The 12,770-nt window shown below is 36.0% G+C and overlaps 1 protein-coding gene across 1 annotated transcript in view; it reads left to right on the top strand.

Annotated features, from left to right (window-relative positions):
• The first annotated feature begins 241 nt into the window (after window positions 1–241).
• Window positions 242–12,770, top strand: part of LOC131155660 (uncharacterized) — a 63,369-nt gene continuing 50,840 nt past the window's right edge. The window contains exon 1 of the mRNA XM_058108934.1: window positions 242–667. Coding sequence (XP_057964917.1) covers window positions 419–667 — 249 coding nt within the window. The 5' untranslated portion in view covers window positions 242–418. The remainder of the gene's footprint in view (window positions 668–12,770) is intronic.

Raw genomic sequence — 12,770 nt, 5'->3', positions numbered from 1 at the left:
GGGAACATGTATATTTATGTGGATGACTTATAACGTTTGGTATGCCCACATAATGATTTATTATGTGATTAACCTTTAAGATAACAATGTATGATTTATAATAAAATGATATAATAATTAGTAACAGTGTAGATTTAGAGTGCTGAATTACTATAACTTTAAATTATTTTGTATTCCTTTTTTTATTTACAACAAGTGGTAGTTGGGAAAATTATAAAAAAGAAAAAGAAAAGCAAATCTTGGTTTCATGACATTGGAAAGCGAAGAAAGAGATTAAAAAGATTGATGGTTTAAAAAAAAAAAAAAAATCACTGCGAGCACAATCCCCAGCTCTCCTTCATTCCGTAGCATTTTCTGGAGCTTGGGAGGGCACTCCCATGGCGGATCATCCGCATCCCATCTCGTAGCGTAACCCTACATGGGGCCAATCACAATGCTCCTTCCGCGAGGCGCTCTCCCTCTTCTCCTGCTACTCTCAACTCTCTGCACCTGTACTCCAATCGCAGCCAGATCAGACGGCGGAGCAGAAGAGTTCTCGGAGGAGCTGTTGTTGAAGCCGTTGCCTGATCGGAAGGTCCTCGCACACTTCCATTTCGATAGCAGAGCTCCTCCTACCAGCACCTATGGCCGCCATCACCACCTCTTTCCCAAAGCCATCTATCAGCTGGTTTGTCTTGCGTTCTTGTCTTCGTCTACTTTATTTGTATTCTAGAGTTTGTGTTTCAGAATGTGGTTTATTTGTATTTGTTTGGGAGCTGAGAAAAGGAAAGAGAACTTAGTGACGTTAGCTAAGGCGTTGGTTAGTTACTGTTTTGATTTGTGAGCTGAAATCTAACTATTGAAGTGTTGTTTGATCACGAGCATTATTTAGTTGGTATTTTCAAATTGCTTTTGATGCCTTTGGAAATAAAAAATGGAGTCATTTGAGCTTTTAAAAGATTTAAAATGCCTCACAGAACATTGCCTAAGGTTATTTTGAAAATGTTTTGTTGAAGTGCTTTTAGGGCTAATCAATGCAGTCTTGGTGCCTAAAGTCAAGTATAATTCTTCAAAAATGCTAACCAGCCAGTGCATTTTGCTTTTACAGAAGGAAGGAATCTGCTTTTAAAATGCCTATCCAAATTGTGCCTAAGCTAAATCATCATATTGCGCTCAGCCAGGGTTGTTTTTGTTTTCTTGGGTCCCCAGTTTCGGGAGCTTTTAATGTTACAATTTTTATTATTCCTTTCTTTTTAATTTATCATTTGTCTGCAATCAAGTGAAGAATCAGGAATTTTATAAATGATTGTTCTTTTGTTTTGAAAAGAAGGTTTATGGTTTAGACTCTGAGGCATAAGAGAACCATGAACAAATAATTATATATCTAGTTCTCTACAACATGCTGACATGATTAAAATCTTTTACACATTTAACTTTTAGTTCCAATGGGTGTGTTCAGAGTTCAAACATACTAGAGAAACTAAATAGCTCCACCATATTTTATTTAGCTTTTAGTAGGTGCAATTTTTTCATCCACATGTTCAAGAAAGTCTAAGCCATTATTACATCTGCTAGTGTGGAATGGTTTAATTCAGTACTGGTTCATTTTTAACTGTAATTTATGGTGATAGCAGTTTTTTTTTTGCCCCAGCCTTTGGTACAATATTAGTGCAGAACTCATTACAAGAATTTCCAATAAATGCCTATAATATTTGAATCTTTGTCTCCCTCACCATTTCAACCCTTTAGAATCCCTAGTACAAAATTAACCATATTGCCTAAAGCATCGAGACATCCCTCCTGGCTGAGTTATGCACCTGCCACACTTTCATGAGATCTTAAGGAATAAAATAGATTGCAAAAAAGGGTTTGTCCAGCTAAGTACATCATTGAGGCTTGATCGAATTAGAGCATTTACTAGTAACTTTACTGTGTAAGCAAAACTTCTCCTTTGTCAAATAATGATAAACTCATATTTCCCTCTACTTTTAGGGACCCATGGTTCTAAATTGCTAAGTGCAGGTTCATCGGAAGGCTAAAGTCAGTGAAAGCCAAACAAAAGTGCAAAAAGGACTATACATTAGTAAGGCTAGGCAAATTTAGGGCATGCGCTATAAAAAATTGAAAATGCCACTGCAATTAGAACTAAAACCCTTCCTTTCCCAGAAATGAAGTGTTTGAAGCTTCCCATCTTTTATGGATAGGAAGCTCCACCCTTCAAAGATATACTATTTCTTTGTTTCCAAGGAAACAAAAACTAGCAATAGGAATTAAGGGCCAGTATTTCCGTTAGTTTTCCTTTTGAGAAGCCCTTGCTAAGGGAAAAAAATTGCCCATCACGGAGTTGGATTTCTCTGATTTCTTTCAACATTGAAATCCAAAAGCTATTGTTTCACACTTTTGCCTTTCCTTTTTTAGAAGAATATGCTATGAGGTTAAGAACTTCAATATTTGTAAATGCATTCTAAGATTGAAAAGCAATGCTCAAGAATGCTCTTGTTTCCCCCTCCCTACATACATTGGGTACTTTGTTAATATAGTGATATTCCCCTACATAAATCTAAAATTTTTGCCCTACTAGTAGTCTAATCTAATCAACATTAATCCTAAAGTTAAAATAAAAAAAGAGGGTGTCTCCGAGCCACAAGGCTCCCTGCTTTGCAAGGTAGGGGGAGGGTGGTCACAGTGTATGCAGCCTTACCCCTGCTTTTTATGCATAGGCTGTTTCCTTGGACTCAAACCGTGACCAAGCTGTCACAAAGGAGCAACCTTACCATTGTTCCAAGGCCCACCCTCAATCTTGCAGTTAAAAAATTTCCCCCCGTTTTAGAAGTTTTTAAAGCTTTGGGACCTTGCATATGCGGGAGCTTTGTGCACCGGGCTGCCCCTCCCCCCCTTTTTTTTTTTTGTAAATAAGAGTACAAAATAATAACCAGCTTAGTGTTTCAAGAATGTGTACTAATTTACAAATTCACCACAATACCATAAATTCCTTGTCTTGCAAATCCAAGAATTTATCTCCAAATACCCTTCCATCCATTTAGTAGTTTACTTTTTTATTGGGTTGGGTGGGAGGGGGGGGTATTGATTGATATTTATATGACTAATGCCAGTGTTTCTTGTCAAAATAGTAGTGATAATGTCCCAAGTTTTGTGCTTCTTTTGACTTTTATCCTGATGATTTCATGTGATAAGTTAATTTTAGTTCCTCTTATGCTCATAATCATAAATGTTGTCCAAACAGGTTTTGAGTAAATATTTCTAAGTGCCAATTTGTAATGCTAATATTTTCCTTTTCTAGTTAATTAAGGAAGTGTCAATGCCAATTTGTAAATCATTCTCTATGCATTGGAAGTTGAAACCCATATAGAAAGTCTAAGATGCCAAATTTTTAGTTTTATCATAAATGATCCTTTGTTTTTTTTTTTGGTAAGTTCCACCAAGATGGAAAAACATTCGCTCAAGCATATTCAAGTGTACTAGAAACCTTAAGAGCAAAATATCAACAACATCAGTTGCATTATGCACTTCTACCTTATGTTGTAGACTAAATCAAATCCTTAGCGTCCCTTTTATATTTTTGCAAAATTATTAAATTTTTGTCAAAATTTTTGCTTTTTTGTCAATCTCATTTTCTTTGTTATTGTTGATATTTTGATTCAGTGAGTGACCTAACTTGAAGATGGGTCTCTCCCTCTATTTATGTGCAAATCAAATAAATTATAATGACCATAATACCCTTACTAATTCTCACTAATTAATATACTAAAACACTTAATAATAATACTAAAAGATTGAAAAAATCATTTACACTTCCCCCCAAGCTAGAGCATAGATGTCATATGCTCCTAGCTTGTGTCACATAAATTTAACATAAGCACCCCCCAAAGCTTTGATAAACAAATCAGCAAACTGCATATCGAACTTCACTTAAGTTGTAGTAATGAGCTTTTGCACAAGTTTCTTTTGAACAAAATGGCAATCAACTTCAATGTTTTTTGTTCGCTTATGGAAGACCAGGTTGGAGACAAAATAAAGAGCAACTTGATTATTACACATCAACTCCATAGACTGAGAATGTGGAAAATCCAATTCTTCCAACATGTTCCTTAACTAGACAAGTTCAAAAGTAGTTTGAGCCATAGCTCTATACTTTGATTTAGCACTTGACCTGGCTACCACAATTTGTTTCTTACTCTTCCAAGAAACCTGATTAATACCAACCAATATACGGTGCCCAATTGTGGATCTTCTGTGGGAAGGCGACTCGACCCAATTATCATCTATATATCCCTAAATATAAATTTGACCTTGATCTCGATATAAAAACCTCTTTTGGTGCACCATTGAGATATCTCAAGATGTGAATTAATGCATCCTAGTGACTTTTCTTTGAAGAATCCATAAATTGACTCACAACACTTGCTGCAAAAGATATGTTCGACTGAGTGACTGTGAGACAATTCAACTTTTCAACAAGTCTGGTATTGTTTAGGATTAGGCAACAACTCACCCATATCCAGCACTAACTTGCTGTTAGGATCTATGGTATTGTCAGCACGTTCCAAAGGCTCACCTCTACCTGGGTGAATCTTTGAACTGCCTAGACATAAGAGGTGAATTCGAATTTGGAAATTGGTTTTTAGGGAAGGAGATATGAGTTAATAACATGTCAACGGAGTTATCATTGACGTACTTTATTCTAAGTGAGGTTAGAATACCTAATGATTTACTACCCCGATTGATTGGTCAACTAGTTAACCTAGGGTCCAAGGAATCGATAGTCAATGATCCATCTACTAAAGCCAAGTCTGGGAGTGCAGTTATGTGAGGAAGGATACTAATACACCTATGCACCCGTTCTACGAACGATATTTAATTAGCTTATGGTTACCTTTGAACTCAACCCATCAAGACTCTAATTCTTTCATTTTGGCATTTACCGACCTTTAATATATTGGATTAACCCGAACAAGACAACGATTATCCTCATCTCGAGATCCTCGAAGGTATGCACAAGGCACCACCTTGAGGTTTGTTGTAGGATGAATTTTATTGTGTGAATATGCTTTTATGTATATTTACCTTCCATTATATATTGGGTTAATCCCGCACAAGATAGTGATTATCCTCACCTCGAGATTTTCAAAGGTATGCATAAGACACCACTTTGAGGTCTATCATCAGATTCATTAAAGTATTTTAAGGTTTTTCATAATTTCCATTCATTCAAACCATTCAACATTTAAATAGAGATTCAAGCATGGTCTCACCTTATGGCAAAATGACATCACATGTTATTGAGGCATCACATGCAATTCACACTATCATAAGCCTAAAAAAACTTCATTAGAATGTCATGCTAGTGCATTTTAGCACAATTCACTCATCCAAACATTTGTAAATAGATAAACGCGCACAAAAATAAGGTACTGGGGGTCGTGGAGGCTCGGTTTTCATACATTCTTTGATTTCCACACTTAAATTAGGATGCAAAGGGACTCAAAACACTTTTAAATTCTCAAAAAGTATAATGAAAACCCCTTTGAAATTTTTTTGGTATTTTTTAGGAATTTTTTGAAATTTTTATGAATTTTTAATCAATTTATAAAAGTTAGAACTCAAAAAAATACAAGAAAAGTTATAAAAAATATGCAAGTTAAGCAAAAATCCTACTAAAAAAATCTTGAAGGTTTTAAAAGAAATTCCATAAAATTATCAAATAGAAAAATTAAAAAAAAAACTGAAAGCAAATATTTTAGAAATTAGGGACAACCTTTTAAAAGAAAAATAAAAATAAAAAACAAACATACAAATAAATTTTTAATTTTTTTTTTAAATATACTAGAATTTTTTTAGGTTGCTCCCTATTTGTTCTTAATTTGTTGTGATTAAAAAATATTTTTCATGAATTTTCCAAAATCTAAACAGATAATTAAATTAAATCTATAAATAAATAAAAATAAGAAATAAAAAAATGATTGGACCAGCCAAGCGGTCCCCATGGGTAAGAGGGATGTGGCATGCGTAACGCATGCTCGGGGGGTAGGCGGGGTAAGTGCCGGTCGGAGGTTTTCTCTAGTTGTCTTCTTCGGCAAAATGCTAGAAACGTGAAAGCTTAAAATTGCCATATCTCCTTCGTTTGAACTCCAAATTGAGTGCTGCTTTTTTCATTTGACTCCTTTTGACCCTTAGGAATCTTTTCCTAGCAAAAAATCACCCAAAAACCCACAAAAATCAACTTGTTTTAAGCATCGCTTGCCGTCATTGGCAAAAACCGGATTCTTTGTTTTTTGAGAGTTTTTTTACCTGTTTCTTGACCTATTTAGACCATAGGACTTGTTTTTAACCTGTTTTCTATCCTTTGGACACGCCATGCACGTAAAAACTCTAATATTTCAAACTCTTCTCTCCCCTCTCTTTTTCTGGTTGGGGAAGGCCTCTAGTGATCTTTTCTTTGCATTTTTCTTTGTCTTCTCTACTTATTCCTGATCTATTCCAACCCTAGACCCACAGGTAGCCTTAAAACTCAGGCTTTTGACCTAACTCTCATGTAGACCCTAGATTATCTACCCATTAATGAAAAATACCTTAAGCATGCTTTAATGGACCCTCATATGCATTTAAACCAAAAAGATCATAACTTTCACGCAGTATTTGCCAGAAAAATCACAACATTAACTTATACATTAAAGAACACACAAAGATCTTACCTTTGGCATGAAAGTAGGAGGATTTTGATACTTAACACATTCATGCATTCTTAATTTCATGAAATCATGCAAAAAGGAGTTGGAGAATGAGAGACTTATCTTGATCTCCTTGAGGTTTTGGTCTCTCCAACCTTTGAATGATCCCTCCTTTCTCCTAACTTGAATCGTCAAGCTCTAAGCTCGAAGCTTTTCTTCTTCTTTTTTCCTTTCGCTTCCTTTCTTCTCCTTTCTTCTCTTGCTCTTGCTTTCTCCCTTTTGCTCTCTTCCTTGGAGTGAATGCACAGTCCAATCTCCTTGTGTGTATGTGTAAGAGCTATAACCTCTTATTTATAGGGAAGTAAGGGAGCTTACCCTAATCTTCTAATTCAAAAAATGCCTTTTTTGAATCAAGAAACCCCTTCCTTGTCCTAAATGGGGCTTTTGGCAACAATAGAAAGTTTTCCCTAGTAGGAGCTTGTCCTTATTTGGGATAACTCCTAAATTAATTCAATTAAGGCTCAATTAAGCATTAAAAGTGCAATTAAGGGTTCAATTTTGAAATTTATAAAGAAAGGATTAGAGAAAGGGGAGAGAAACTTCAATTAGAATCTCCTATTTTCCAAGGTAATTTCAATCCGAATAAAATTAGGTGTTTACAGATGTATCAACTAGTTTGAATCCCAACAGTCCAATCTCATCCAACAAATCAAGAACATACTTCCTTTGTGACAAAATAGTTCCCATACAAGATCTAGATACTTGTATACCCAAAAAGTATTTCAATGGTCCCAAAGAACCAAATCTTTGATTTGATACTTAGTTTGGAGAAAATGTTTAAGGCTCTAAACACCTTGATCATCATCACTTGTAATCACAATATCATCCACAGACACAATAACAAGGATCCTACCTGATGAAGTATGACGATAGAACACAAAGTGATCCACTGCACATAGTTGAATGCCAAACTCAAGTACTACAGCACTAAGTCGACCAAACATATAGTGCCTTCTTGAGCTGACAAACTAAGCCTAACTCCCTCTGAGCAACAAACCCTGGTGGTTACTCTATATAGACCTTCTCCTCAAGATCACCATGCAAGAAGACATTCTTCACATCTAATTGATGTAAAGGCCAGTGACAAGTTATAGCCAAGTAGATGAACAAACATACTGATGTAAGTTTGGCAACCAGAGAAAAAAAAGTTGGAATAATCCAAACCATACACCTAAGTATACCCCTTAGCAACAAAACATGCCTTCAAACGAGCCACATAATCATGAGGGTTAACTTTATCAATGTATACAAAGCGACAACCAACCATAGAGTTGTCAAGAGGCAAAGATTCCTAGTCCCAAGTATCATTGTCCTGTAAAGCATTCATTTCTTCAACAAACTAGAAGTTCTGCTAGAAGGGACTCTCTTCCTTGAGCCGTGTTGTGAATACACTTGCAAATTAGGACAATTGAGATGATGAGAAGGACACAAACGACATGGAGACATAGGTGGTTGATTGGGTAAGGACAACAAACTAGAATTTCGAAGATTAGGCAGTGAAAGAGAATCATTGAGATTAGAAGCACTTAGGGACTGAGCGTAGCAAGGTGTAAACTCAAAGAAGGTAACATCTGTAGAAACAAAGAAGTGATGCAAGATAGGACTATAACAACGATATCATTTTTGAGTATTATAAGTACCCTAGAAAGACACATTTTATAGCACGAGGATCCAACTTATCCACCCTAGGATTTAGTTGATGAACAAAGGACACACACCCGAATATACGAGGAGGTAGAGAGAGCATAGGTGAATTAAGAACGAGAATGGAGTTGGGAATTTTACCACTAAGAATAGAGGATGGCATCTTGTTGATGAGATAGCGAACAGTAAGTACAACATCATTTTAGAACACTTTAGGTACATGCATTTGATAAAGTAAGGTGCAAGTGATTCAAAGGATATGTCTATTTTTCCTCTTTACAATCCCATGTTGAGGAGTGTGGGCACAAGATGATTGATGAGCAATTCCAAATTAAGTCATAAAAGTAGTGAATTGAATACTGAACATGGTTTTACATCATTTCAGAACACTTTAGGTACATGCATTTGATAAAGTAAGGTGCAAGTGATTCAAAGGATATGTCTATTTTTCCTCTTTACAATCCCATGTTGAGGAGTGTGGGCACAAGATGATTGATGAACAATTCCAAATTAAGTCATAAAAGTAGTGAATTGAATACTGAACATGGTTTTAAATCGCTGTAGCGGGTAGCATAACGTAATGGTAACGGGTGTAACGGGAAGCGGGCGTAGCGGATGTTACATAACGGGAAGTTGGTGTAATGGCCAAGATTTTTTTTGAAGCACGCACAACCTTGTGCATATTAGTATACTTTCATGTTTTAAGCTTTTAGCCCTTTTTAAAAAGAATTTTAGTGTATTTTGAATCCTTTAGTTGAGTAACTAAGTTATTTGGTAAGGGCAACAAGTTTACATTTGTTTTAAACCACCATTGATAGAAAAATTATGTATGTGTGCGTATTTATACTTCTCATTGTTAATTAATGCATCTATTGTGAGTGTTTAAAGAAATAGTAAATTTTGTATCATTGTCATCCTCATTATAATCTTTTTTCCCTCTTGCCACTAGGTATATTGAGAGTGATATATGAAAGAGAGGGAAAAAGTGAGAAGAAAAAGTAAAAAATAAAATAATTTTTTGGTGTAACAGTCCTGTAGTGGTTACGTAACGGCCATAGCAACCTTTACGTAATGGTCGTGGTCCATAACCGCCGATACGATCGTGATTTTTCTTCCCACCGATTTCGCAGTGTGTTATGGCATTGGTAACCCAAAAAAACGTTACGTAACGGTCGCTACCTTTATTTAAAACCATGGTATTGAAATACTCTTTAGCATTATCACTCCAAAATATTCAAACTAGCAAACCAAATTGAGTCTTTATTTTAGATCAAAAGGCACAAAATATATGAAATAACTTAGAGCGATCTTTTATTAAATATAGCCAAGTCATCCTTGAATAATCATCCACAAAGATTACAAAGTACCGGGAACCCAACTTGGACACAACTTTTCCAGGACCCCAAACCTTAAAATGGATTAACATGAAAGGGCTTGCAGCTCGTTTATTGACTCGGGAAGCAAAAGGGACATGATGATGCTTTCCCAACTGACAAGACTCACAATCAAGACTAGTTTATTGACACGTTTCAACTTTTCCAACGAAGGATGACCAAGGTGACAATGAATTTGGAGGTGTGGTAGCAACAGTGCAGGTGGTATAAGGAGTTAGAGGCTCAAAGTGTTAAAGTTCACTAGCTTCACACCCTTCGCCAATCGTCTTCCTCGTCTTCAAATCCTGAATAACCACAAAATCAGGGAAGAATGTTACTGAAAAATTCATGAATTTGGTAACCTTGCTAATGGACATTAGATTGAAAGGAAACTTGGGAATATACAAAATCGAAGGAAGTGAAATAGAAGAAGTGGGATTCACTATCCCAATTCCCTTAATAGCAATGGTGGATCCATCAACAAGAGTAACACTAGGTAAATATTTTTAGGATACTGAAGAGTAACACAAGGTAAATTTTCAGGGTATTGAAGAGTAGAGAAGAAATTAGGTATACCTGTGATATGATTAGTACCGGTGGAGTTTATAACCCAAGGACTAGGACGAGAAGTACTGGATGACAGGCATGTCATGGGATTACCTGTTTGGGCAAGAGATGCAATGGGAAGAGAAGCTTGTTGTGACGCTTGATACTATTGGAACTTGGAATACTCTTCCTTTGACATAGATACAATACATTGCCCCCTACTTGACCCAAAAGGTGTGGAGTCGATGGTGGCTGCATTGGCTACCCCCAAAGGTGTGGAGTCGATTCTGGCTGCATTGGCAACATGTGAAGGTCTACCATGGAGATCCCAACACTACTCAATAGTATGATTACCTTGTCTACAATGAGTGCACTTGCAAGGAGTGCCTCTACCTCATCCATCTCCACCATGACCAATCGAACCGCCTCGATAAATTTTGCAGTTGTTTGGTAGAGAACTAGAATCACCATGTGTGGCAAAGGCTGTCCTCTCAAAGGCAAATGCAAGAGCAGGAGAATATGTGCTAAAGGAAGCATGAAGGACACGAGAATAAACATTGGAAAATGATTGCAATTCTGCTCGACTAAGTATCTAGGACCGGACTATCTCAAACTTGAGTTTCAAGTCCACTAGAACCTGAAGAATTGTCATCTGCTCCCTTTGCTTCTACATCTCATGAATGTTTGCGGTTATAGGTTACACAATGTTAACCTCATGAATTTGTTTTTTCTCCCCAAAATAATATGCAATACTCTTATCTCCTCGTTGCAATTGAAAGTACTCCTGGGATAAATCATAAATACATGTAATGTTACTAGATTACAAGAGCTTGGCATAATCTCAAATCTCCTTGCATGTATTTAGATGCATGCACTTCTGCGCAATTTGGGGCTCCATAGAATTCCACATAAGGGAAACAATCAATGCATCTCCTGAATCCACACTTATTTTCTCTTCTCATCAAAAGGATCAGATTGGAGCAAGTAAATAGATTTTCCTAATCCTGCTAAATAAACCCGAACAACCTTAGACCACTAAACATAATTCTTTCCATCCAACTTTTCAGTTGTTATCTGTGGTAGCAATGAAGGAAACATGTTTTTGGGATTCATAGACTCCATCCCAAGCCAAACCATTGAAAAACAAGAAGAAAAATCAAAACTAATTGGGACAACTACAAAATGAGGTGAAGCACCGAAACAACCACAGACGAGGTGAACCACCTACAAAATGATATAACACTGCCACAGCCTCACAAATCAACTTATGAATGCTGCCACTGGTCCAAGAAATGCACAAAAATCCTTTACGAACACCAAACAACAACTAATGGGTTACCACGAGTGCATGGTCGAAAAGGTTGGATCTTTGAGCAAAAAACATGCCCAACAGCTTGATAATATGGTCTAGGGAAGGAATCAGAACATGATGGAGGAAAAAATCAGAAAACTGTGGTTAGAATCTCTCTCACACGCTGGCGCATGAGGTCGGGACTGCTGGAAGTTGGCCAGCACGTGGCAGTGCATGGCGGCACGTGGGGAGGTTTCCGATGATGGGATTTTGTAGGATTAGTTTTCAGAGGGTTCTGTTTTTGGCTATATGGTTGGTTTTGTGAAATAATGAAGGATTATGGTGGTTCTGAGAAGGGCAGAGATGGGAGGGTGTTTTTAGGTGATGACTGAGTGTGATAGGGTTTAGGTTGGGTCACACTCTAATACCATGTTGAGACTTTGATTAAATGAATGACCTAACTTGAAGACAGGTCTCTCACTCTATTTATAATACAAATCAAATACATTCTAATCAGCATAATACCCTTGCTTATTCTTACTAATTAACATACTAACACACTTAATAATAAGAATACTAAAAGACTAAAATAACCATTAACAGTTATAATTAGTTCACGGGTGGCGTTCTTTATCTTAATGTCTATGAAATGGTTGTCAGTTTTGATATTACAGAATTACCACAAATCATCTAAAAAAATTATCAAAATCTTGAAATTTCAGTGAAATTTTGTTGAATTTTACTGTAGAACAATATTTCCTTGAAATTGTGAATTGAGATTCCAAACTCAAATTGAAAATTTTATCTTAATGAGTCTTTTTTTTTTTTTTAATTGAAAAGATTATTACAAGAAGGATATGAATGATAGCCTTTAGGCTTTTGGAATTTATGCAAAACTGAACTTAGATATTAGCTACAATATTTTATTTGACACTTTTGCGTCTAAATTGTATTTGCATGATAACTACTAAGTAAATGATTTGTGAATTTCATTTATATTAATTGAATATGAATATGTTTAATATGGTCATTATATTACAGTTGTGGCTCCTTATGCACCATATGCCTATCACTATTATATTTTATTTATAATTTTTTTTCTAGGTCATGCATTGTTTTGTTTATTAACGATTTCTAAAGTATCCTAAAAAATCTTCCAAGCTTTTCCATAAAATATCCATCATTTTT

Source organism: Malania oleifera, chromosome 5 (assembly GCF_029873635.1).
Source record: "Malania oleifera isolate guangnan ecotype guangnan chromosome 5, ASM2987363v1, whole genome shotgun sequence".
Classification (NCBI taxonomy): Eukaryota; Viridiplantae; Streptophyta; class Magnoliopsida; order Santalales; family Ximeniaceae; genus Malania; species Malania oleifera.
The sequence above is the reverse complement of the archived record's forward strand: the minus strand, read 5'-3'. Positions and strand labels throughout refer to the sequence as shown.